The sequence below is a fragment of the Diadema setosum genome, chromosome 13 (assembly GCF_964275005.1).
Source record: "Diadema setosum chromosome 13, eeDiaSeto1, whole genome shotgun sequence".
NCBI classification, from domain to species: domain Eukaryota; kingdom Metazoa; phylum Echinodermata; class Echinoidea; order Diadematoida; family Diadematidae; genus Diadema; species Diadema setosum.
This window is the reverse complement of record NC_092697.1, coordinates 16,759,786-16,785,056: the sequence shown is the minus strand read 5'-3', so window position 1 is coordinate 16,785,056 and position 25,271 is coordinate 16,759,786. Positions and strand designations below refer to the sequence as shown.

At 37.9% G+C, this 25,271-nt stretch overlaps 1 protein-coding gene across 1 annotated transcript in view; it reads left to right on the top strand.

The window, feature by feature from the left end:
- Positions 1–4,046: 4,046 nt before the first annotated feature.
- LOC140236790 (rho GTPase-activating protein 45-like) overlaps positions 4,047–25,271 on the top strand; it is a 126,554-nt gene continuing 105,329 nt past the window's right edge. The window contains exon 1 of the mRNA XM_072316727.1: positions 4,047–4,385. Within this exon, the coding sequence (XP_072172828.1) occupies positions 4,275–4,385 (111 nt within the window). The 5' untranslated portion in view covers positions 4,047–4,274. The remainder of the gene's footprint in view (positions 4,386–25,271) is intronic.

Sequence of the window (25,271 nt, the reverse complement as noted above, 5' to 3'; positions counted from 1 at the left end):
AAATAAAAGTGGGACAAACAAAAGCGAAAAATATAGCTACAAACGGCAGTTTTTGGAGTGTAAAATGTTAAAATTTTAAAGCTCGCTCGCTCCGCTCGCTCGCATTTAACCGCTATGCCATTCTCCTGATGTTGCTGCCAGTGATTGACAGCAGGTGCACCCGGTGCGCCCCCCTTAATTTCCAAAGCGAAAATATAGCTACAAACGACAGTTTTTAGGACTGGAAAATGTCAAAATTTTCAAGCTCACTCGCTTCGCTCGCTCGCATTTAATCATTATGCCATTCTCCTGATGTTGCTGCCAGTAATTGCCAGCAGTTTTCGCCCGGTGCGCCCCCCCCCCCCCTTAATTTCCAAAGCGAAAAAAATACTAGTACAGCCACAAAGGACATGTGGGACTGTAAAATATCAAAATTTTCAAGCTCACTCGCTTCGCTCGCTCGCATTTAATCGTTATGCCATTCTGATGTTGCTGCCCGATTACCGGCAGTTGCGCCCGGTGTGCCCCCATAATTTCCAAAGCGAAAAAATACAGCCACAAACGGCAGTCTTTGGACTGTAAAATGTCAAACTTTTCAAGCTCGCTCGCCCCGCTCGCTCGCATTTAACGGCTATGCCATTCTCCTGATGTTGCTGCCAGTGATTTACAGCAGTTGCGCCTGGTGTGCCCCCCTTAATCTCTTAATTTCCAAAGCGAAGAATATAGCTACAAACGGCAGTTTTTGGACTGAAAAATGTCAAAATTTTCAACGCAAAGAGATAGGAGGGGGAAACCCCCCTACCATACCCTCCCCCTCGCTTGATTCGTTCCCTCACATAACCGCTCCTCCTAAGATCAAATCCTGTCTACGCCGATGATAGGCCCCATTATTTAGTAGGCCTTCACAGTGATGTCGCACAGCAAGAGCTGAAATACCACGATTTTGTCATTCAATAACATATTGTGAATACTTCATTTCCTTATTGTTTTTTTAAAGAAAAGAAAACAAAATTTTCACCACAAGTGAGCACCAGATCGCTGAATTTCAGGTCTGAAAATGCAAAATCTTCCTCGTGTGGGAGAGGGATACCCCCCCCCCCCCCCATACACACCCTTCCCCCGTTCGGTCGTTCCGCTCCCTCTCACAGATATTTCCAAAAGAAAATGTTTTCATACTTTAGAAAGTCTTTATGTTGTTGCTGCCACTTTTCTCCCACTTTATATTTCATGCAAGAATGGGGCATCCGATCCCTGTAAAGTGTGTGTGTGTGTGGGGGGGGGGGGAGGGGGGCACAAAGCTTCTCCCCCCCCCCCCCAAAAAAAAAAAAAAAAAAAAAAAAAGGCTGCGCCGGTCCGGTTATGGGCTTGTAATCGTGGTGATGGTGACCATCCCCCCCACTCCTCAGTATGGATTTACGCCGTTGACAGGGATTCACCCTAATCAACCACATCTAGTTAGTATTTAAAAAGCTTGTTGCGTATTTTTTTATAGGTGTATTCCAGATTTATTTTGGTATCTTTAGTACAGGTATGTCACGCTTGCGAGGATCGATAAGAAATGATATAGATAGGTCTATGTGGCTTTAAACTTATAGGAAATGTCTAACATACCGCTCGGGCGTTCCTCTCAGACCCCTTTCCAAAAGGTTAACTTAGCTAAAAAGCCTCCTTTCAAAATGTAATTGAAACGACAGACCCGTTTACTGACTGCGCGGAATCATTCTTTTGGCTGCCAGCAGACAATGTTCTAGACGCAGTATTAAACATAGCTCGGACCAGAGCCTGATATTTATTAATCTAGGCGGAAAATATGTTATCCTCTCGAATGTAGTTCATAGTGCTAACTATATGAAATTGAAATGAAATGAAATGAAATGAAATGAAATGAAATTGAAATTGAAATTGAAATTGAAATTGAAATTGAAATGAAAATGAAATGAAATGAAATGAAATAAAATTAAATTAAATTAAAATGAAATGAAATGTAATGAAATTTAAAATATATGTATACCAAACAAACAAACAAACAAACAAACATCGTCAACAAAGTCATAACAATGAATAGTTGAAATATTTTTGGCAAAAAAAAAAAGAACTGGCAATTTAGCGTGCAGGCTAGTCGAGGCCAGTCCTTTCAATGACATAGATTTTTTTTTCTCTATGTATCTTTCTCTTTACAAGAGAGGTTACTTGTGTTTGTTTGTCCGTTTGTTTGTTTGTATAGGTCTGTATGTGTTGTGCACCTTTTATATTATATCTAGCAACTTGCTTCCTTGATGTTATTAGTCTTTTTGTCCACGAGGAGACTGCAAAATAGCTCAAAATACAAGCTTAGCTTTTTAACATGTCTCCTCCATTTCCTGCAAGTTTTAATTCAATTTTCATTTGCTTTTGTAATGCGTAGTATTGTTAACTTCACGTATTTTCTACTTTGTATTGATATTGTGATAATTTGTGTATGAAAATGTTTTGCATTGTTGGAAATGAAAATAAACGAAAATGAAATTATAATATAATCATTTCTAATAATGATACCTCTCACATGTACAGGTACAACTGTATTTAGAGTTGTTCCACATAATAGCAGAAAGCTTGCACGAAGCTTGAGAAACAGTAAATTAGACAGCTTATTGTTGCCTATTCATCACAGCGGTAGTACAAATTTTGAAAACATGGATAAACCTTGGTATATCTTAAAAGCACAAAAGTTGTAGGCCTATTTACGCGATAAAGGCGAACTCATGATTTTTAGTAGATGGCGCAAATTTGATAGCTTGTTGCTTATTCCCCAAAGCGAATTCGAGTGTTCATCGTTTTAAAACATTGATAATCATTTTCACGATAAAACCGTGTTCATGGTAAAATTCTTTGCACAAATTTGTTTGGATTCAGATTCACTCAATGCAATTATCAAACTTTTCAATATAATAGGAATAATGCGTGACACAACAGTTCAGTATCCGCATACTGATGTAGTCAAAAGAATTTCTGACTTAAATTCCAAGAGAGCAATGTCTCCTGCGTTTTTCACTATGTTTTTTCATTTATTTACTTTCATTTGTCATGCGGTCTGACAACCACATAAATGCTTGTGTCTTGTGACAAGCAACTCTGTCATCAGCAACATTTTCATGACCATGCAAAGTTACAAAGTTTTTTGAACAAAGTTCTCGTAGTTGATTGATTTATACGCGAAGATGCATGTACATGTACTTGACATCGTTAGGTGGCGTCCTAAAAAGAGATGTCCGAGAGCGAGGAGATCACTAAACGTTGATCCTGCGCTGCCGCTGTTTACTAGTCGACTATTATTCTCAGCAGCGGATGCTGCTGGAATTTCCTTGGTCCGCGTGTGTGACGTGTGTGGACGGGAGAAGTCGGCGTGTCTCTAGGGGCGAGGATAGCCTGGGCAGCTGTCTTTTGTGTGTTAAAAGCCCAAGCAGGATCAAACGTTCTGCTTGACTGACTTTGTAATTTAAGAATTGGCAACCACTGATAACTGGAAAAGAAGCGGGCAGATAAAACACCTATCCAGCATTTTGCTACCTTCATTTGAAGTAACTGACGCGGTCTACCCTAGTCCAGATACTGGACGATTTTTATCATCCGCAGTCCCCACACACTCGGCACCCACCCAATGCGCCCAACCGCTGATTGCGACACTCCACCAATGGTACTCCCGAAACTTATTGTGTAATACAGTGTACATACAGACACCATCAACGTACGTCCGTACACACGCGGGCACACTACGAATACAGTCCAGGAATTGGGAAGTGGACTAGGTCTACCCTTGCCTCTAACGTTACAAACTAGAGTGGAAGTGGAAGCTATCGACAGAGATCCTGTTGCCTTTGCTTTAGGAACACTACGGAAATACATATAGGGTCGGCCTACCTAGACTTTCAACTCAAGATTTTGAACGTCACTTTTTTCTTCTTCTCCATTTTGATGAAAGTGAAAGTTAAGTTGGAGTGGCTTATATTGTTGACTTCAATGGTTGTTGATCCTTTTAATGTGGATGGCTAGCTTTAATTAGCTGTCGAAGCCAACACTGGTCAAGGCACCACAAGGGGATTACGTGCCGCTTTCCATGTTCCCCCATCCCATCGGCATCGGCATCACATCGCAAAAGACCGGTCGAATATTGCATTCACAAGTGCTGACTAACCAGACCGAACAGCAGGAATTTACGGAGTTATTTTCGGAACGTCTGTTGAGCGAATGGCGTGCACATCCTGATGTGAGAGAGAGAGAGAGAGATACTCTAGCCTAGTCTCGCGAGAGATTTCACGATGTCTGTGAGCAAGAAACTCTTCTCCAGCTCAAAGAAGAAAAACAGGAATAGCCGTGCCGATGTCGACTTGGATTCCAGTATTGGGAGCTACGACGGGTCGGACCGAGCGGTAAATAAACTCACTTTTCTTTTGTTTTTTGGTCTTGTTCAGTACCCGCCCCTTTTGCCCCCCATTGGACCTCTAATACAATGCCATGTCTGTAGTAGAGTGACTCTATCTCCGCGTTCAAATGTTATGATTAACAATTACCTTATCCACACATTCACAATAAATGTACGATCTTCTATATACACAGCCCAGTCACTGTACATGGATACGTTTTTTTTTTCGTACAGCGTAATATTAAACAGCGTCTGGATGGGCTACTTTTCAATGTACTTTTTAATACTAGATTTATAGGTACATTGTAGCTAGAAGATCTCTACTGGTAGTCGGTACACTCAATTGTTTGAAAACTGAGGTAGTGTCTATTAAACTTTTTTAGTCAGTTCCCAGCAGTTCTAGTTTGACTGACTGCTAGCCATAGAATACAAATTTGATGTTTAATTCACTGCCCCTTTTAACCAAAGACTTTGGCAAAGACAAAGTCCCCCACTTCTGAGTGAATCCGACATGATCATGCAAGCCATTCAATAAAAAAAAAAAAAGAGAAAAAATTTGCAAATTATCAACAATAGACATAGCAACAGCAAAAACATTCTGATAAAGTGCAACAAGAACTTAGAGAGCTGTGTTTTATCAGTCATGGAGCTATATAATGTAGCTCCATGCCCGATGGTTCAGTGCAAGTTGTTAAATCAATGTTTGATCACTGTGACTTAGATACATTTAGTGCCTGTTGTGTGTTGGATTTACTTACAACCGTGTTGAAGATCTCATCTCTTTTAAGAATATCAAGGCAAAACTATGTTTTTTTTTCTCCATTATTGTAGGGGAAAAAAGGAATGTAGCACTGTGAGTGTAAGTAAAGTGTCTGTACTAAAGATGATGAATGGGATGATAATATGAAAAGATAAAAGATTGCAAACTAATTTATCATACATGCTGTATGAAAAAACAGCAGGGCTAATTAGACCAGAAACTAGCCAGAGATATTTTTTCCATTATCAGAGGGAAAAAAGGCTCAGCAGGGAGGTCTATGTTTTTTAATATTTCACATCTACTGTAAAGATGAGGAATGTGATGTTATGAAAAGAGAAGGTACAGTCTAGCACAATTTCTGTTGTTTTATGACCTTCTTTCAGAATAAATGATCAATGTCAAATATAAAACAGGTTTCATAATATTAAAACAGTTTATGCTGGGCAGATTTCATTGCATTGAATCTAGACCATATTTTTCAAAGACAACATATTTGATATGATAGTGTGTCTTTGCTCAGATGTAGTCCTACTTTGCATGAAAGTCTACTCAGCAAAGCTTTAACCCCCAGGCATTGTTTTGTTTTGTATTTACCCACCATTGACAAGCCGATTATCCAACATCCGCAATTGCACAGCCACTTGCTTGATGGTGGTATTATATGTAAAACAATATATATATATTTTTTTTTAATTCAGCTGGTGCTACCACTGCACTTATAGTATTACACATTACAGAAAGTTTGAAACTTTTAAGCAAGAATATCAGTAGCAGTTTCTACATGAGTAGAGAAAGATCAAAAGACCCCCGTCATTTTGTGAGGGTACAAAATACCTGGTACTACACCAGGGTTGTATAGTACATTGTAGGTTTTCAACAAAGTACTTTTTTGGAGGCATTGAAGTGTGAAGTTTATTATTTTGTTTGTGAATCCTTTGGCCCAAACAGGCATACGGTTCTCCCCAGTTGGACATGAAATAAAAAAAAAAAAAGTTGTTTTGCTTTTTTACTGGCTGTAGGTTTAGGATAAAGATTGATGAGCAAATGGTATCTGAAACTGCCCCCCCCCCCCCCATCCACAAATACTTTGCATCGTTACTGGATTTACAACACTAGAGAAGCACTCTGAGAGTGCAGACCATCCGCCAAGCAGCTCATTTCTATCCACTTGTTCTTCCACAGAGATCAGTGATCAATTTCCCCCCACACGTACTAGGCATGCTGTAAGTTCCCCGATTTCCCAATATAGAAGCCTTTTGTTTCGTCATCAATATCTAGCTGTGTGGTGCGCCGCGCCCTAGCAAAAACTAGAGCACACACTTTAGTGCGCGTATGAAAACATAAAATAATGCACAGCTTGAACTCCCAAGTTCATTGACCCTACCTGCCAAAATATCAAAGATCCTTCATAAAATCCACAAAAATTCATGGATCACTACTCAACATTTAATCATCTGTTCCTTGTGTCATTCTCAATTTATCTGGTAAGTTTCATCTAAATCCATCCACGACTTTTTCAGTTATTTTTCACACGGACAAACAAACAAACCAACAGTAACAAAAACATAACCTCATCCCTTAGTGGAGGAAATAAAGTTTAAAAAGCAGAAGTTGTTATTCCTTAGTACCAGTACTTGTGAATCAATTCCTTTCAGTAGCGGTAATATGAAGTGTTGAAATCACTGCACTGTGATCTTAGAGATTCAGTGCAAACAGGAAATATATTTCATTCATTGTGCCATGAAAAAAGATCGCTGTTGTCTGCTGGGCAAGTGAATGACATTGATCCAGAGATGATCATCAATCCCTACTCACAACAAAGACTCATATTCTTGTACATTAAAGGGATAGTACAGTATTGGTGGAGATGAGAATTGGGCTTTTAACTTTTTGCGAGATACCAAGAAAACACTTATAATATTGTACAGAGCATACCATTTTAAGAGGAATTCAAAGTTTATTTGATGAAAATCGGGTGTGGAATGACTGAAACATCCAAAAACAAAGTAAAACAAAGCGATGGTAATAAAGTGTGGGTCCCGCACTTTATTAGAAGAGCTCTTTTTTTGATATCTCGGCCATTTCAAAACCAATTTTCATAAAATTTAACATTGAATTCATCATAGAATTACATGCTCTTTCATATTTCGTAAGAGGTTTCTCATTATCTCACCAAATAATGTTAGAAACCTGAAATTAGGTCTTTTAACCAAAACTATACGATCCCTTTAAAGGGGTGGTATAGAATTTGTGGAGATGGAGATTGGGCTTTCAACTTTTGCGAGCTATACCAAGAAACCACTTAATGAAGTAGTACAGAGCATACCATTCTAAGAGGAATTCAAAGTGTATGTGATGAAAATTGGTTTTGGAGCCATTGGCTGAGACATCCAAAAACAAAGTAAAACAAAGGGATCATAATAACAGTTGGGTCCCACCTTTTGTTAGGATCGCTCAGGTTTGGATTTCTCAGCCATTTCAAAACCAATCACTTATGCTTTTTATGCCTCCGCCACGAAGTGGTGCCGGAGGCATTATGTTTTCGGGTTGTCCGTCCGTCCGTCCGTCTGTACGTCTGTACGTCCGTACGTCCGTACGTCCGTACGTACGTCCGTCCGCTTTCGTTTACGCGATAACTTGAGTAATATTTACTGGAATTTTACCAAACTTGGTCCAAGTATAAAGTATGATGGGGCAATTATTTGATTAGATTTTGGGTGAAATCGGCTGAAGGTCAAAGGTCAAAGGTCAAGGTCAAATCATGAAATTGTATCCGTTTACGCGATAACTCAAGACTGGATGGAGCAAATTTCACCAAACTTTGTTGGAGGATGATGTATGATGGGACAATTACTTGATTAGTTTTTCAGTGAAATCGGACAGAGGTCAAAGGTCAAAGATCAAGGTCAAATCCTAAAATTTATCTGTTTACGTGATAACTCAAAACTGGATGAAGCAGCTTTCACCAAACTTGGTCCAAGGATGATGTATGATGGGACAATTAATTGAGTAGATTTTAGTGACATTGGCAAGAGGTCAAAGGTCAAAAGGTCAAGGTCAAATGCTACAAATGTTGCAATTTCCCCCATATCTATGCAATGCCCGAAGGTATTTCCTTGAAACTTGGTGTGGACATGTACTACTGCGTAAAGATTCTCCAGAGAGAGTTTCATGTCATAAGGTCAAAGGTCAAAAGGTCAAAGGTTAGGTGAAAATGTTGCAATATTACTTTTCTCTCAAATGCTTCAATGTATCTTCGTGGAACTTGGTACATATGCATGTACTGTCTGGCAGGGATTATCTAGGGAATTTAGGGGTCATGGGTCAATAGTCAGGGGTCAAAGGTCAAGGTCAACTCCTCAAAATTTTACTATTTCCCTCATATACTAGTATATGCAATGCTTGCATTATTAGTTTCAAAACTTAATCCATGCATTACCTAATGGAGATTCTCCGGGAAATTTCCAGCCAGAAGGTCAAAGGTTAAGGGTCAAAGGCCAGGTTTCAATGCCCCCCCCCCCCCCAAAAAAAAAAAAAAAAAAAAAAATCTATTTTGTACCGTCATCACACTCTTCGTACCTTGGAAATTACTCATTGCATAAACTTTCCCAAAATTCCCCAAATATGTGTACCTGCACTCTTAGAAAAGTATAGCAAACCCAGTTCAAGACATTTCTGACAAACCTGTCATTTCAATATTTTGCCAGTTATGTGAAACTGTCATGGATCACACATTGTGAAGACATTGTACTATACGCTTTTTGGGAGAATCATGCATTATGGCGGAGGCATCAGTCGCCATAGCGACATTTCTAGTTTTTTTTCTTCATATTGAAAAAGGTCTCTCATTATATCAAACACACACACACAAAAGTCAGAAGTATGAATTTTGGTCTCAACCAAAACTATAGATCCCTTTCACTGTTTTTGAGATGAGAGAGATTCATAGAAGCAGTGTAATTGGAGAAGCTAAACTGCTTTCAGTACCTGCTTACTGGCTTCCATACACAGAGAGTTTGAAGGGCTGAAGTGAAGAAAAGAGAGAGAGAGAGAGAAAAAAAAAAGAAGAAAAAAAACAAGTGTGAAATTTCCAGCAAATTTCTTGGTCGGTGCAAACTGTACAAAGGGTGTAATGCTGCACTGAGTGGGCTTAAAATCATCAAACTCGAATGTGTAGAGGTAGTGGTACCAGTAACTCTACTACAGTATGGTGTGGCAATAACATATATACTGCATTTAAAGGAGACCTCCGGATGATTTTCAGATTTTTGCATTTGAACAACTATAAATTATTTATGCTGAGGACAGAGTTTCAGAATTTGTGATAATTGGGATGAAGAATAAGAATATTTTCAAAATTTTAGAACAAATTGCAATGAACAAGGATGGTGACATGGCAGAGTCACCATAAGAATGCATGAGTTGGGGCTCAAGAAAGCAGAACAAAAGAAGAAGGCATGCATAGATTATACACAGGTGAACTCGCAAGCAAGCGGTATTTTAATGGAATTACACTGCTACATTTCTGAAATATGTGAATATGTGAATTTAAGGTTTTTCAAAGTATTGTTTCTCTGCTCAAGAACCACAATAAATTCCACAAATCTATACATGGAGTTGTCGATTTATGTACTACATGATGTGAAATAATGAAAATCGTTTGGAATGTCCCTTTAAACATACACTGTAAGAGGAAAAGAGTATCATACTGTTTCACTAAAATGCATAAAAATGCACTGATTTTAATACACACACCTAGACGTGCTGTAACCCAGCTGACTACCTACTAGGTATCTTGGGCATTCAGAAACCATTACATGACAAACATTAAATGCAGATTTTTTGGGTGCTTCACTGTTTACAGCTCTCCAAGGAGGAGGCAGGGAGTATTGAATGTGTAACCTGCCATTTCTGTTTGAATGTGAATGAATGAATGAATGAATGAATGAATGAATGAATGAATGAATGAATGAATGAATGAATGAATGAATGAATGAATGAATGAATGAATGAATGAATGAATGAATGAATGAATGAATGAATGAATGAATGAATGAATGAATGAATGAATGGATGGATGGATGGATGGATGGATGGATGGATGGATGGATGGATGGATGGATGGATGGATGGATGGATGGATGGATGGAGGGAGGGAGGGAGGGAGGGAGGGAGGGAGGGAGGGAGGGATGGATGGATGGATGGATGGATGGATGGATGGATGGATGGATGAACGAATGAATTTTATTGTCTGATGTGATGATAATCATTGTACATACATGTATTTACAGTCATATTCAGTTGTAAACACACAAGTTCGTGATATTGAGACCACAACTTGCAAGAGGAGTGTACTGTACAGTGTAACATACAGGTTTGTAACAGTTACCGGTTACTGTACCATGAAGGTATGTTGAAGCTTTAAACCTAAATTTTGTACAGTTTAGTTTTGCATGGTAAAATTTACTGATAATGGTAAAATCAGCTGAGTTTTAACCAGACATTTTGTCCTTTCTGCGTATTGAAAGGTTGAGTGAACAGAGCTTCACTGATTTCTGCTGTAATTCCCATAGTGGGCACAGGGACAATGGCTGGTCAGCCAGGTGGACAAGTACCTCGATGATCTGGCTAGCTTGCTCGCAGAGGCTTATGTATGTCCTGGTCAGTTGTCCATTTTCGTGGGCCACTCAAGCTTGTTGCATTATCTGGTATTGCAGGGGATTTTGGGTGGCTTATAAAACCTCCCTGAACAGGCAGGACAGCCTGAATTGTTGACCTGTTTCACAAACTCGTGTGAATGAAATGCAGAAAGCTTGGGAATACCACTGCAGCTGACTACAAGAAGTACATGATTTTACATTCTTGTACAATGGATCTTAAAGGTCCAGTTTACCTTTGGGAGCAGTGATTTCAAAAATGTTCAAGATATCACATTTCATGCATATGTGTAGGTCTGTTGTATCATAAAACATCCTACCATATGAAATATTTGCAATAAAACCTAAAATATAAGGAGATATCAGGGTTTTTCTCAGTAAACCGTAACTGTATACGGTTTAGTCTGGAAACATTTTTATTATAACTATTGTTCACATTTTGTGTATTTAACAACACTTAACATCGATTATACGGATTCAAATTTTGACAGTGGTTGTTTCTATCCCTAACTCACATTTTAGAACTATTTTAAAGCACTAATGCTTTCATCTGCAAATGGTAAATTATGCCTTTAAAAACAGGGAAGTGGGCAAAGTTGATCAAAGAAAAGTTTGAAACGTCAGCTCATCAAGTTCATTTTGCCCCAATATACAATGCAGGGCCGGTGCAGCCGTGGGGGCCGTGGGGGCTCGGGCCCCCACACTTTTTGTGCACCATACAAAGGAATACATAAGGTGTCATCACTTTGTTAGCTCATGAAACCCGAAAGTGGGCCCCCACACTTTTGAAAACACTGCGCCGTTCCTGCAATGTAAGGCCTGCAACATAGTCACTGTTCACAATGTACCATGTATTGTCCAACACTCCAGGTCAGTTTCTCTAAAGTCTTGTGTACAAGGTATGTTAGAATTGGGCCTAATCTTTTTTGATACATAGAAATGAGATCAATTTTAAGGCAACCAATAGGTTTGCCATTTCAAGGATGAATCAGAAATGAAAATTAGACGGCCAAGAACTATCATACATTCAATTGAATGTTAAGTTTTGTTTTTCACTTCTTACATGTTTGGAGGATTTGCAATACCGGTACATGGGCTCTGATCAACTTCTGATACAATTTGTTCATACATTTTGTATATTTAATGATATAATTAATTAATGAATGTTTAAATCTGTACATACAATGTAGTATAGCACTTTGTCCTTTCTTTGGATCTTTCACACTTACTGTTTTAGGGCATTCTGGACATTGCCTAGTCACACATCAGATACTCAGAAATATGTACAGCATTGTATGATATTACCATCACTGATGCCTCAGTGCCTTTTCAGGGCCATTTTTTTTCTTTTCTTCCATTGCTTCCTTATTGTACCCTGAGTGTTTCAAACTTTTATAAATAGAAAATATCCCAAGATGAGGATAACCGTTTTATACAATAAAGATGTTTTATTCTACATTCAAGAGTTTAAACCCATTCTCCCTCTCACCAAACAACAACAAACAAACAAACATACAAACAAACAAACAAAACATAACAGAGAGAGGGAGAGTACTGCAAGTAAATGAAAAGAGGGGAGGACATACATTGTATTTAGCTTTTGAAGCAAACCCTTTACTAGCAAAGTGGTAAAGGTTTGGCACATGTGCTTCATACCCACGTATCAACAAAAATTGAATACAGGAAGACTTGAAAACTTGCTCTTCATGTGTCATTTTTCCCAATACAGTTGTACAATGTAAAAGTGGATATTTTTGCGTGACTAATTTTTCGTGCTCGGCCCGCCAAGAAGAGTTTCATACATTGTATGTTTTTAAGTCTGCGGAATCAAGACATCAACTACTGCAACATATGGCAAGCAAAAATATTTGCTTGCTTTTATTTTCGCGCTAGTTTATGGTTGCGTAAAATGCATGAAAATTTCCCGTTTTACAGTACACAGTGAGTGTATTTAGAGACCAGGCATTTCAAACCACAGCAACAAGTGGAAAATCCCAAGAAATTTACAGTAGGAGATTATATGAATATATGAGTGATTTTGATGAATGGATAGATTACTATGTTCAATGATGATACCAGGTACAATTTTGTATTTAAAAACTTTGTACAGGTGTATGTAATCTGGCTAAAATAATTCTCCTTCATTTTGTCTGTGAAAAAATCCTTTGAAGTCCATCTCTTCCTGTAATACTGTAAGACAGCATCTGTATATCTGCCATTTGTAGCAGTGAAAGCTATTAAGAAGTCAGTAAAGCGATGACATCAGTAAACCTGACACCAACCATGAATGCCCCTTTTTTCAAATGTGATATATGCCCGAGACTGCTTTCATTTTCAGGGTATACCCATAACCAGAAGGACACAAATGAAAGCATTTAAATTCATTGTATCCAAGCAATAAATTTATCATGAAAAACATGAGTGGAAAGCAGGAAATGTATCAGAAGTCAGAGGCCTTATATCATATGTGGCGTAATGACAAGCACATGTCCAAAGAGCCAGATAAAGTAATTGTGGATACGTGGAGCTGTAAAAATGTTTTAGAATTGATCATTTTTTTTATAGTGACTTTGGTTGATATCCATTTTTAGTTAGGCATGATTTGCTGTTCTTTTTGTATCACGTTACATACATGTATAGGAGGTAGATTTTTTTTTTAATGCTCAATACAGAGGAAATCTTACACTGTATAGATATATTTTGTAAAAAAAAAGTTACATGTTGTGCAAACAGAGGCATGCTTTCTGTGTGCACAACATGTAAAGAACACTTTTCATGGTATTACAGAGAGCTAGAATTTTGTTGATATGGCAGTAGTTTTAGGTTCTGGTAAAAAGCTATTTATCTTTAAATCATCACTTTAAAGATAGCCATATTATTTGAATTTTGGTGACAGAGATGGATTTAATTCAATTCTATTCAATTTCATTGTCCAATCTGGAAATAAATTTTGCTCAAGTCATGTACAGTACACATAAAAACAGTAAATTACATGTAAGTCATACACCTGTATAAAAACATTTCAAGTATTATCCTCAGATTATTGACTCTGATCTTTAAATGTATTCAGCAAAGGATTCTGTAGTGATTTTGTTTTTGTTTTTGTTTGTTTGTTTATTTGTTTTTGCATTAAAAGGTAACTCCTCCATAAAGTTCTCCATAATTCCCATCTTAGGACAGCTCCCCCCCCAAAAAAAAAAAAAAAAAAAAAATATTCCAGGGCAGCCATCCACACTGCTCGTCTATACCTTAAGGTGGACAGTTTGTAAGCAGTGTAAAGAAAAGGTCAATTTCTTGTAGACTGTATGAAATAGTGAATCATACAGCATCTAGGCAGGGGGAACTTCCTCTGGCGCAGACAATTTTCAGTCACCGTGTGAGGGTCAGAAAAAGTCACAGGCGCAAACGTGTTTGCAGTCACAACTCGAACATACTGTGCACGTACACATGTCATGCTGGATGAAGCTGCCCATTAATCTCTGTAGCTACTGCTTCCTTAAAAAAAAAACAACAAAACACAACAACAACTGTATGATCAAAGTATCTGCAGGGGTCGCACTTAACTTTTTTTTTTTTAACTAGCCAGGCGGACTACTTAGAATCAATTTTAACACTGAAGCAATATTTTGGCTAGCCAGACGGACTAGTAACTTCAGAATTTTATGATTTTTAGCTAGTCCGACGTGATTTTGGGTGGCCAATGGCCAGCGGACCATCGCCAATTTCGAACCCTGTATCTGTCTCTTTTTTCTTTTTTCCCCCCAAACAGAATCTCTGGACATTGATGAAAGTGGTAGTGTGGACTTGAATGTAAAGCAAATGGAAGAATAATTGTTGCGTGACCTCCCTGGTGACATTGGATTTTCAAAGCGAATCTTATCGTTAGTTCATGTGTGTGTGTGTGTGTGTACCTGTCTAAAAATGGCAAAACACACTAGTCAAGTAATCACTGGACTTGCAATGCTTCATTTTGACCAGTTGCTCTACAAGTTTTGGAGCTAGACCAGTATGAAGGGCAATGAAAACAACTGAGCCATTGCTGCACACAGTCTCTCCTCTTTAAAATTCAAAGTGTAGATTCTGCACCTTCTCTCCCTCACCCCCCCCCCCCACCCATTCACACTCTTTCTATATGTCATACATACTGGCTTGCAGAAAAGAAAAATTGCCAAAATATGGAATTGTATCTAAAGCTGTCCTTTTCTTGTTGTTTTCAAGTTATTACCAGGTAGAAATTAGCATTATGCTCCTGTAATTCTGCTACAACAGGTTATTTGTATATATCGTATTAAGAAATTCATATATTTTCTTTTCCTACTCTAGTGATGAACCATTTTATTCACCTGCTCCTTCCAATTTAGTTTATTTATTATTATTAATTATTATTATTTTTTTTTGGCTGGAATTTAAAATAGCATTCACCAGGTGTTGCTAGGTAGGGCAAGCTGAGGGCAAGCTCTGTTTGGTTGTTTTAAATTTGAAAGGCAATCTGTTTTGGAACAAGGCTTACATACATTGTACTCATAGAATTTGAATACAGAATCACAGAAACAGTCTATTGTGGGAGCTGAGTATGTACAGCTGTAGTGTGATGAATCATTCATTGTTAATACTGTATCATACTAGACACAAAAAGTGATCTTTTTCTTGAGAGTGGGAATGTCTCCAGGTTTAATAGCAATAGGCCTTGGGTACCCCTTTTGCCTTTCATGACACACCTAGCAAAACTTTCCACCCCTGCTTGATGCCAACTGCATTTCCTGGTAGGGTTCTATTCTCAAGCAGGTGTTGTCCGCAATTGTTACATTCACTCCAGTCTACAAGTCAGGAAGCATACATGTGGCAAGCTTGTGATGTTGATTTGAATGCTGCAGTTTAAAGCAGATGAGACTTTTGGAGAGGCCTCATTTAACTGTCTCGTTGTGTGACGCAGCTCAATTTCTCTGCCATACATTGTAGTTTGCAGTTTGGGAGCACAATTGTAGAGTCCTGATCAGGTGAGTGCATTTTATGAACTTCTAAAAGCTACAGATACTCCATATCACAAACATCTACAAAGAGTGATGTTTCAAATTGTAATGTGGATATGAATTTTCCTGTGTCACACTGGTGATGTCACTTTGTAAATATATAGCTCAGTATTATAATGGGTAATTCTACAGACTGTTTGTGAGAAAAGATTAAGATGTCTGTTCCTTGGCAAGGTGATATAAGATGCATTATGGTCACCCAGTTTAATACAAACATATTTGTATGATGGTATATGGCAGGCCAGTTAGGGTGAGCAATGATGGACTGTCTTTAGCCTATAATGAGTCCATACCATTTACTGTAAAAATGGATATTTTCGCGCGAGTAATTTTTCGCGCTAGGCAGGGTCAGAAGAGTTTCGCGTGTTTTTAATTCTGCGGAATCAAGACATCACGCACAGGAACGTATGGCAAGCAAAAATATTTGCGTGTTTTTATTTTCGCGCTAGTTTCTGGTTGCGCGAAATGCGCGAAAATTTCAACACCGCGAAAATTTCCACTTTTACAGTAATCATCTTTGCTTCAGTCAGCATACATTGTATATCACAGTTATCAATTTTACACACCCGAGTTCCTATCTAAAGAATTATGCCACACCTTCTTTCCCTAACAGGTACTTAAAGTTGTGTAATTGCCTACAGTAGTGCAGCTCCTTTTGCAAACATGGTCATTACATGATGTCAATTTTTCTGTTCAATCTGGACTCAACTTTAATTACCCATGGATAGAAACCCATAATTTGCATAAAATAATACTGGAAGTGACTAGAACACAGAACAGTAGATGTGTCTAGTAGACTGTATATATAGTGCTGCTGTACAAACCAATGGTAGTGATTAATTCTTCAAGGCACACTTTCTCAGACTTGGGCCAATTCATCACTAGATAGTGCTGTAGCTGTAGTTCTGTCAGTAAAATCATGAAATGCACAGACTGGATCCACCTGCTGTAAGATGTACAACCTGTATGTGGCCAAAGCAGAATTTATGCATTTTTAATATTGTGAGTGATTTCGGTTTCCACGTATAGAATAGATCACGTCAGCTGAATGATGTCATAGCTGTGTATGCTCCATCGATAGAAATGATGTCATAGCTGTGTATGCTCCATCTGCCTACTTCAGACTCCCAGTCAATCACTGTCTTATTTATTTCCCCCTTATGCCTATGTAAAAGTATTTAGCCATATATTAATCTACACATATCATGAATTCATTGGTGTTTTTCTTCATAATGTCCAAGGGGCTCCTGATTAAAGCATGGGCCTAAATATCACTCATCATCAAACCAATGGGGGTATAGTATAATTTTGAGGTTATGACATATGTAGCAGTTTTGTAAATATTTGGTCTACAAGCATACATGAAAGTGTAAGTCCAACTTTGCTGAAACATCAATCATTATATGCATCGGATAGACCTCAACAGATGAGCTTTTCAAAGCCAATTCAAACTTGGAGTTAAATTGTGCTAAAATGTACGTGCATTGCATCAGAACAATAATTCAATGGCTCCCCTTCTAGTGTCTTGAAACAAAGCAGAAATGATAATTAACAATGCTCCTTCCCTCACACTCCAGAAATGGCACTTCTCCAGCTGAGCTCATCAACAATATGATTACCAGATGAAAGCTACTGCTCCAACAACATTTAAGAAAATAAGCATTTGATTTATAACAAGCATTATAGGTATCATATACAGTAAAAGTTTTGTACAGTACACTGTAGCTGGTAATCCTCATTAGGAAGGGAGATAATCTATCATATAGTCTCAGAAAGGAAAAGAGAGAGAGAAAGAATAGCAATGACAGTCTCTTTTCTCCTTGAAATTCATACTTATACAGGTTGAGTGACGAGCTTAAATATCCGGTATATGTTTTTATACCCCCCCCCCCCCCACGATTTAAGTTTTGAACACCAAAAAGTACAGTACTGTACAGTGTTAGAGTCTTCTGTTTTTCAATGGTGGCACAGATGGATGCTTCAGTGTTTCATCACCAATGCTTGCTTTGTTGTGGCTTAGCATATATTGTATGTATATCACGGGTCAAAAAGCATAACGTATATCTAGGGACAATGTGATATCAGCGTCACAAAGTTCATGACAGCCTGCTAAGATGAGATGTAAACAAGCTTAGGTCATTGCGTTAACACGCTGGAAGGTGTGGGGATGGGGGTGGGGGGAGGAGAGGGAGAGGGGAGGGGCTGCGGTATGTTGGAGAGCGACAGACACCACTGCCAACAAAGTAGGTGAGGAACTCTTGAGCTGTATCCAAAGTACAGTACATTGTAAGAGTACACCATGATTTCTTTAATTGATAGTATTTCTTTATGTTCTCATCCTGATTATTGCAGACATAATGAAGTGAACAACAGAACAGCTAATGACAATGAAACTGGAAGCCAGATATTCTCTACACTTGTCATTGCTGTGCTGTTTGAAAGGAATGTAACAATACAAGCCCGTGCCTTTGTGAAATGCATTATTTTGCTGATTCAAAAAAAAAAAAATACATTGTTTTTGACAAAGCCAGTCAATGTGAATATGAAGGTCACAGGAGGAATGCTGAAAGCTGAATGTGTATAAGTTGTAATCTAAGGTGATATTTGCAGTTTTCAGTGATTTTTTTTTTTTTTTTACATGTTTCATATGCCATGAATATTTTGTGGGATTTTGTTCTCACAAATTTAACGAGCTAGATCCTAGATTCACGAATTTAATAAGAATGTGCAAAAATGTTAACTCTGATCCCAAAATTAATGTGACATGCACGCAATACATGTACTGGTACATATTGTAGTACACAGTATATGAACAATCACAGAATTGTCGGAAAGTTAATGTTAGACTCACTGTAAATGTATGGTGTATACAGTACAGGTTTGTATGTGGTGTTCAAAGTGAACAACACATTGTAACTGCAGTTGATACAATCTAACTTGTACTTCCAGTGGTGATGGTGATGAATTGGTTTTGATATCATGAACTACAGAACTGTCAATGTTAAGTTTACAATCTGTACAGACTTTGAGCCCACTCACAGCCATTATGATCAATTGTAAATTTGACTATACAGTCAGTTTTATGCCATAAACCCAAACTCAAAGACCTGATAGTCCAGTCTGAAGCAAATTACCATGCTTGAAAATTATCCTTGTCAAATGTAGCATCAGTGCACTTTAACCTACAATTGCTCATTCCCAGCCCTTTTGACGTGAAGCAGACAACAAATTGTTTCTTTTATCATGGACCTGCTTTTATAGACCGTATGAGTTGACAAATTGTTTCTTTTATAGACCATAATGCAGTTATGGAGGTCCTTGCCTTTCAAAACTGTTTATTAGGTCTACTTGTTACATTTGCTGCTATATTCTTCTAACAGAAAGAATTAAGTCTTGCTTCAATGCCCTGAAGTTCACAGGACCAGTGTACCAGTGCTGTTGACTTGTTTGACACCAGGAAATGACGGAGATCAATTACAGAGCCTGAAACCCTAGCTCATGCCAAGTGACCCCCCCCCCTCTGTGTCTGTTTCGTATACATGCATGTAATTGCTTCCTTCTTTCTTTCTTTGCTTGTGGCTTCTTGTTGTTTCCTTTCTTCCCATTTCTACATTCTCTCCCTTATACCTTCAGCTCTTCTTTGTCTTATCTTTTTCCGCTGAACCTCTTCTTCTTCCCCGATACCTTCTATATCTCTACAGAAGCCTACAATCGTACAACATTTCAGAAGCAGCCACATTGTATTTTCCTTGAAGTTTGTGACAACAGTGTTCTATATCCACGTCCTACCAGTATAATCTAAAATTGAACCTCTTCTTCTTCCCCGATACCTTCTATATCACTACAGAAGCCTACAATTGTACAACATTTCAGAAGCAGCCACATTGTATTTTCCTTGAAGTTGTGACAACAGTGTTCTATATCCACGTCCTACCAGTATAATCTAAAATTGATAGATTGATTTCATTTCACCAGAGCTAGTCTATTCAATTTCAGACCCTGATCCCCAATGAATCCCAAGGATATAAAAAAAAATCCAGTTATTTACTATCTTGTCTCCTTTCAGTTTATTTATTTCCCTTTTCATTTCATCTAGTGCAACCAATCTTTAGTTGGCGAGGATTAAGACTGAGATAAGTATTGTGTTTTAATTTAAAGCTTGTATTAAACAGAGAACAGTCAATTAATAGATCATGGTCAGACTCATTATTCTGAGTGCAATTCCATATCCTGCTCAAGTTGACTTCAGTGTAACACAAAAAACAGACAAATAGAATGGTATATTCTGTTTATCTTTGACAATTGGGCAAAGAATAAAAGTTTTTGAATAGAAGGTACTTTGTAACATCATGGGTCATTATTACAAAGTCAAAATTCATCATCTTATAAGTAAACAAAATGTCTTTGTTGATGATTCTGAAAATATATTTTTTTCACTACAGAGAATCAACATTGCTAGGGTATCACAACACTAAAAACGAATTTGAAGAGTATACATTTTTCTTTAAATTCATTCCAAGAAATCAAATTTAGAGAAGGTGTACTGTTGCACTGAAATTGGAGCCTTGTGCAGTCGTGAAGTCATCACTTCATGCATTCTAATGTGCAATTGTACTTGATGAGCACAAGTTTACAGGTACATATTGTATGATACAATGTATTACTGTTTCATGAAGGAAGATTACTCTGAAACATTAAATTTCATAACTTTGATATTAAAGGTCTATTAGATCTAGTGGAAACTTCAACTATTCCCTTTTTCTATAAACTATTCAATTAGAGCTTTAATATGAACTTTCATATGGAAGTACTCATTAATCCTTTTGAGACTATTCCAGAGAATGTGAAGGTCCAATTAGACTGAAAAGCCTTTCAATTGTAATTACGCTTCACTCACAAAAGTCACATGAACAACATGGTACGAGAACGCACTCAACCCCTCTTTGATTACGTTGGTAATTCAGAGAATGGATGCTACACTATTCAAGGGAAAAGTTTAGAACATGTGAAAGAATGGAACATACTGTATATATTAAATGGGTTAGTCAAATACCGGTTAGTGATTGGCTAAACACAGTCACATGATGGAGGCACATTGGTTATCTTCGCCCATGGGCAGAACATTTTTGTAATGTTCTCCCATGGGAAAACATTTTCACGTAACAAATGACAAATGATACCAAACGATTGAACGATCACATTTTTCACGCAATCGATAGGATAAATTTTCCTATTCCATACAGTGTGAAAAAGCAGATGACTGATTAATGATGGTATTTGACTAACCCATATAATATAACAGATGATGACTTTTGTTGTCGTGAACATGTACTGAACATTAATTCCACCCTCAGGGTTTGAAATGCTATTTCTGGAGGTTATAAGTCCCTCGACTTCGTCTCGTGACCTATAACCTCCCTCAGTAGCATTTCAAAACCCTTCGGGTGGAACATTCGGTATGTTCCCTCCCCCGCTAGTCATCATTTATATAATGTTCATATGCAGAGACTCCAACTCTCCCGCTTTCGATGGGAGATCTCCTGCCGAAAGCCCATTTTTGCAAAGTCTCCCGTTCTCCTGTTCTCTATATGTCATATATTTCACGTGGTTTTTATTTTCGCAAATTTTGCAAGTCCAGTGCTATTTGCAAAATTTTAATACGTGTGAAAATACATTGATCCGACGTGAATGCGATATGCATGCAGACATTTCTCCGTTCATCTCAGTATTCCACAATGGTGAATTTAACCACGTTCAAAATCATTACGAAGTCCCTTTTCACAAACACATAAAAAAATAGACTTGCTAAATATATGGCATACTCTATACAGTAGGCTGTAAGGATTTTTTTTTTTAAATTGAAAACAGTTTTGATAGATTATAAGTTAGTACCATTAGGTGACAGGTCCCTCCATGAACTACCTTGTACATTATATTTCAATAGTACATTGTGTACAAATTTAATGTTGCAGAATGAAATATGAACCAGAACACATTGTGAAACTGATTGACAACTTGACCTTCATTGATGTAAATGGCTGATTCGCCAATCAGTTGCAGTGCAAACAACCTGATGCAAGAATGCATTAATTTTGAACAGAAAACATCTGTTAGTTACTGACATCAATATATGTCAGAACTCCCAAAAGTTTCTGAAGAATCAGCAAAGGTACAATCGATCTGTGACCTGGTGTGATAACGCACCACTTGTTTGTCTGTGATGTTGATAGACTTCTGTTGAGGTTTGCAGCACTGAAAGGTTTCTGCAACGTATGTGGTAAGTTCAGAAAGAACCAAGCTGTGACAGCTATAGCATGCCAGCAGGAAGTTCATGTGGCATTTTGATTGTTCTGTCTTTGCGCCATCTATAGCTGCCTTTTTTTGGGCCAGTTATCCTGGCCCCAGAACTTGACTTTACCCTTGTATATCATGGTTGGAATCCAGGGAATTGAACGGCAAACAATGTGAGAGGGAGGTCACAGTGTAGTGGCTTTAGTCTGAGCTGTATTGTGCGGTAAAAGAACTCCTTCAGACCGCATAGAAAATTGTGTGTAGACCATGTCTAGTCTGTGGCTCGTACACCGAGTCCTTCTTCTGTGTAATGTATTGCAGATCTTACCAGCAGATGCTTGCTACCATTTCTCTGTTAGTTGGATTCTATTCTTTGCAATGCCAGAGGGCAGACAACAGAGGTTGTAGCGAAGTTGTATACTTTTAAAATGCAAAGTTCATCTGTAATCTACACTAAATAAACATCACTCAATTATTTGTATTTCTTTTTTGTCACTTGTTCATTTGGTCTATTCTTGATTTTAATGCATGGATATATTAAAGTGCAAAAATATGATGTAAAATGAATTTATCCATGCCAATAGACAAAAAAATAGCATTCATCTTGCAAAATACAATGTGAATTCACAATGTTTAATGACATCTGTATAATAAATGATTAGATAATACATTGATTTTTTTTTTTTCATGGGAAATCTCACCAATGCCTTCATATCAGAAATCCAATCTGTGAATTCACATCCCAGTGTTTATCACATATCATTTAACACTGATCATTAAAAATTTGAACACAAATGGACCCCTATGAAGATTTAAACTAATGTGGAAAGACCATACTTACATCGTCATCAGGAATTCAAATCAAACCTTGGAAAGACATTCAACAAATCACACACACACACACACACACACACACACACTGACCTTGCTTGTTCTCCTTGTTTCTTCAATATCATGATGACTGTGCTAGAACTATCAATCATTCCCAGAGATTGCCATGATTTTGTATCTTGACAAGTGTTGCATTAAATTAAAAAAAAGAAGATTGATAAGGAAGACTTTATTTTTGTATACCGTACTTGAAACCATCTTCACAAAAACTAGTTGTATGTTTTTGGTTTCCCTCAGGTAGAATAGAGTCATTTTTAGGACAGACTGGCAAAAGATCAAAAAAGTTTAAGATTGCGAAGTCTTCGCGATCTTTTGTCATGCAGTCACACTGGCAGCCAAACTTGGATTAAGAAGTTTGGGTCATTGGTACGCACGTGCAAGGAAGAAGAAAGAGCGTGCCGTCTGATGGCTAATGATTGTGGTGTAACAATGCACATCTCTACATGACAATGTTCTCGCGCTTTGGAGACGCCGCCCGCGAACAGATCAAGAAGTTTGTCGGGGGTGAGGGAAAAATCCCTAGTTGGAAGTGGAAGTTTCGTGGGAAGTTTGTGGTCACACTAGCAAAACTTTGAGATCTTAAAGATCGCGATGTTAAACTTTGTTAAACAAGACCGCACCTTTTTAAGTGTCAAGTGGAGATCCAAAGTGTGTTCCACATTCAGATGGTACAATTTAAAGACATTGCTTGACATTCAATTTTTAGATCAAAATTATTTGATTTTTTTTTGGAATTTCTGATCAATTATTATTGATAAACAGAATATGAAGAGAAAAGACCAATAATCTATGTGGTTGGAACCTCAAGAAAAGCAAACAGAAGCCCCACCAGGCATCAACTTGAATTATTGTGCAAGCTTAGGTTTAGAAAGTTCAGCTTTATCATGTCTCTGTATGATGTAGCAATCAAATGTTATGTGTTTTTTAAATCAAAGTTCTGCTAATAAAGCATAGTGGCATGTTACATATCATTTTACAGTGTACAATTACGTTGCAGTTCAGCGTATCAGCTGTGAAGATAACTGAATGATTGAATTGAAAAACAATTGAACTTTCTGACATAGCCTATAAATGATGATGTTCAAGTGGGCAAAAAGAACAAACAACCAAAGCATGAATATCTGTAATGTTACGCTGTTGTTATCATCATCTTGAACTGACATAACCAAAGTTATCATGTTATAGATAAAATGTCTTCATTAAATACAGAAATAGTTAAAGTGTCTGTTGGAAAATTGAACATGAAGTTAATTTATCACTCACTAATTGCACATTTTGTAACAATCAGCTCTCTCTATCAACTACAATTTTTGTATGATACACCATACCATGGTAGATTGATTTCTACACACAATCAGATAATAGTTGTGACGTGGTACCAGGCAAATATTGATGTTGTTAATTGTTGTTTTCATCTGACTGAAAACATTGCCAGACAGTGTCTGTGATTGCAAGCATGTGCCTATTCCTCCCCCTCACTCATGGCTCATACAAAATTCACATAGTCCAATGGTGGTGGTTGTATATCCCGGGGGTTATTATTTAGCCTTCCTCTCTGCTTTGAAGTCATAATTGTGAGGATGAGGGAGGCCAGTGAATCATCTCATTTCCCCCAAACCCCTTGAGGTCTCCCCCTCTACCCTCTTTTACCCCCCCCCCCCACCCCTTCTCACCCCTCTCAACCATTCCTCCCACTGCACCTCCCTTGTCTGAGAAAAAGACAGGTGGAGTTTTGTCCTCTTTTCTTTGATTGATCAGTGACAATTGTGCTGGTTTAATTGCTCCTTCTTTCTACCTTTCTTCTTTTCATATACTGTGTATCTTGTGTTTGTATCTGTGCCAAGTCCAGTAATCTATGAATAGCACACATGGACACGTGTATCAGTTTGCAAAGGTCTTTCATAGCATACATGTACATCAGGACAACATGCAGTAAAACGAGGAATGTTTGCGTGCATTTTGATTTTGCGAATTTCGTGAGTGTCAAGATTCGCAAAAATAAAATGCATGTGAAAGTTCTTGTCTACACTGTATGCATTGAATGCCAGTGGCAATTCGCGAAAATTTCATGCCACGAAAAAGGCCGTCGGCCCCAATTCGCAAAAATTTCATGCCCCGAACATATCATGTTTTACAGTAGTTTGTTACAGGCAGACAGACAGATACAGACAATAACAGTTGTATCTGTTACTCTTCATTTGAAAGCCGAGAACACCAGCTTTAGTATAGGGCATCCTGTAGAATATTGTATCCTAGAGTGTGAA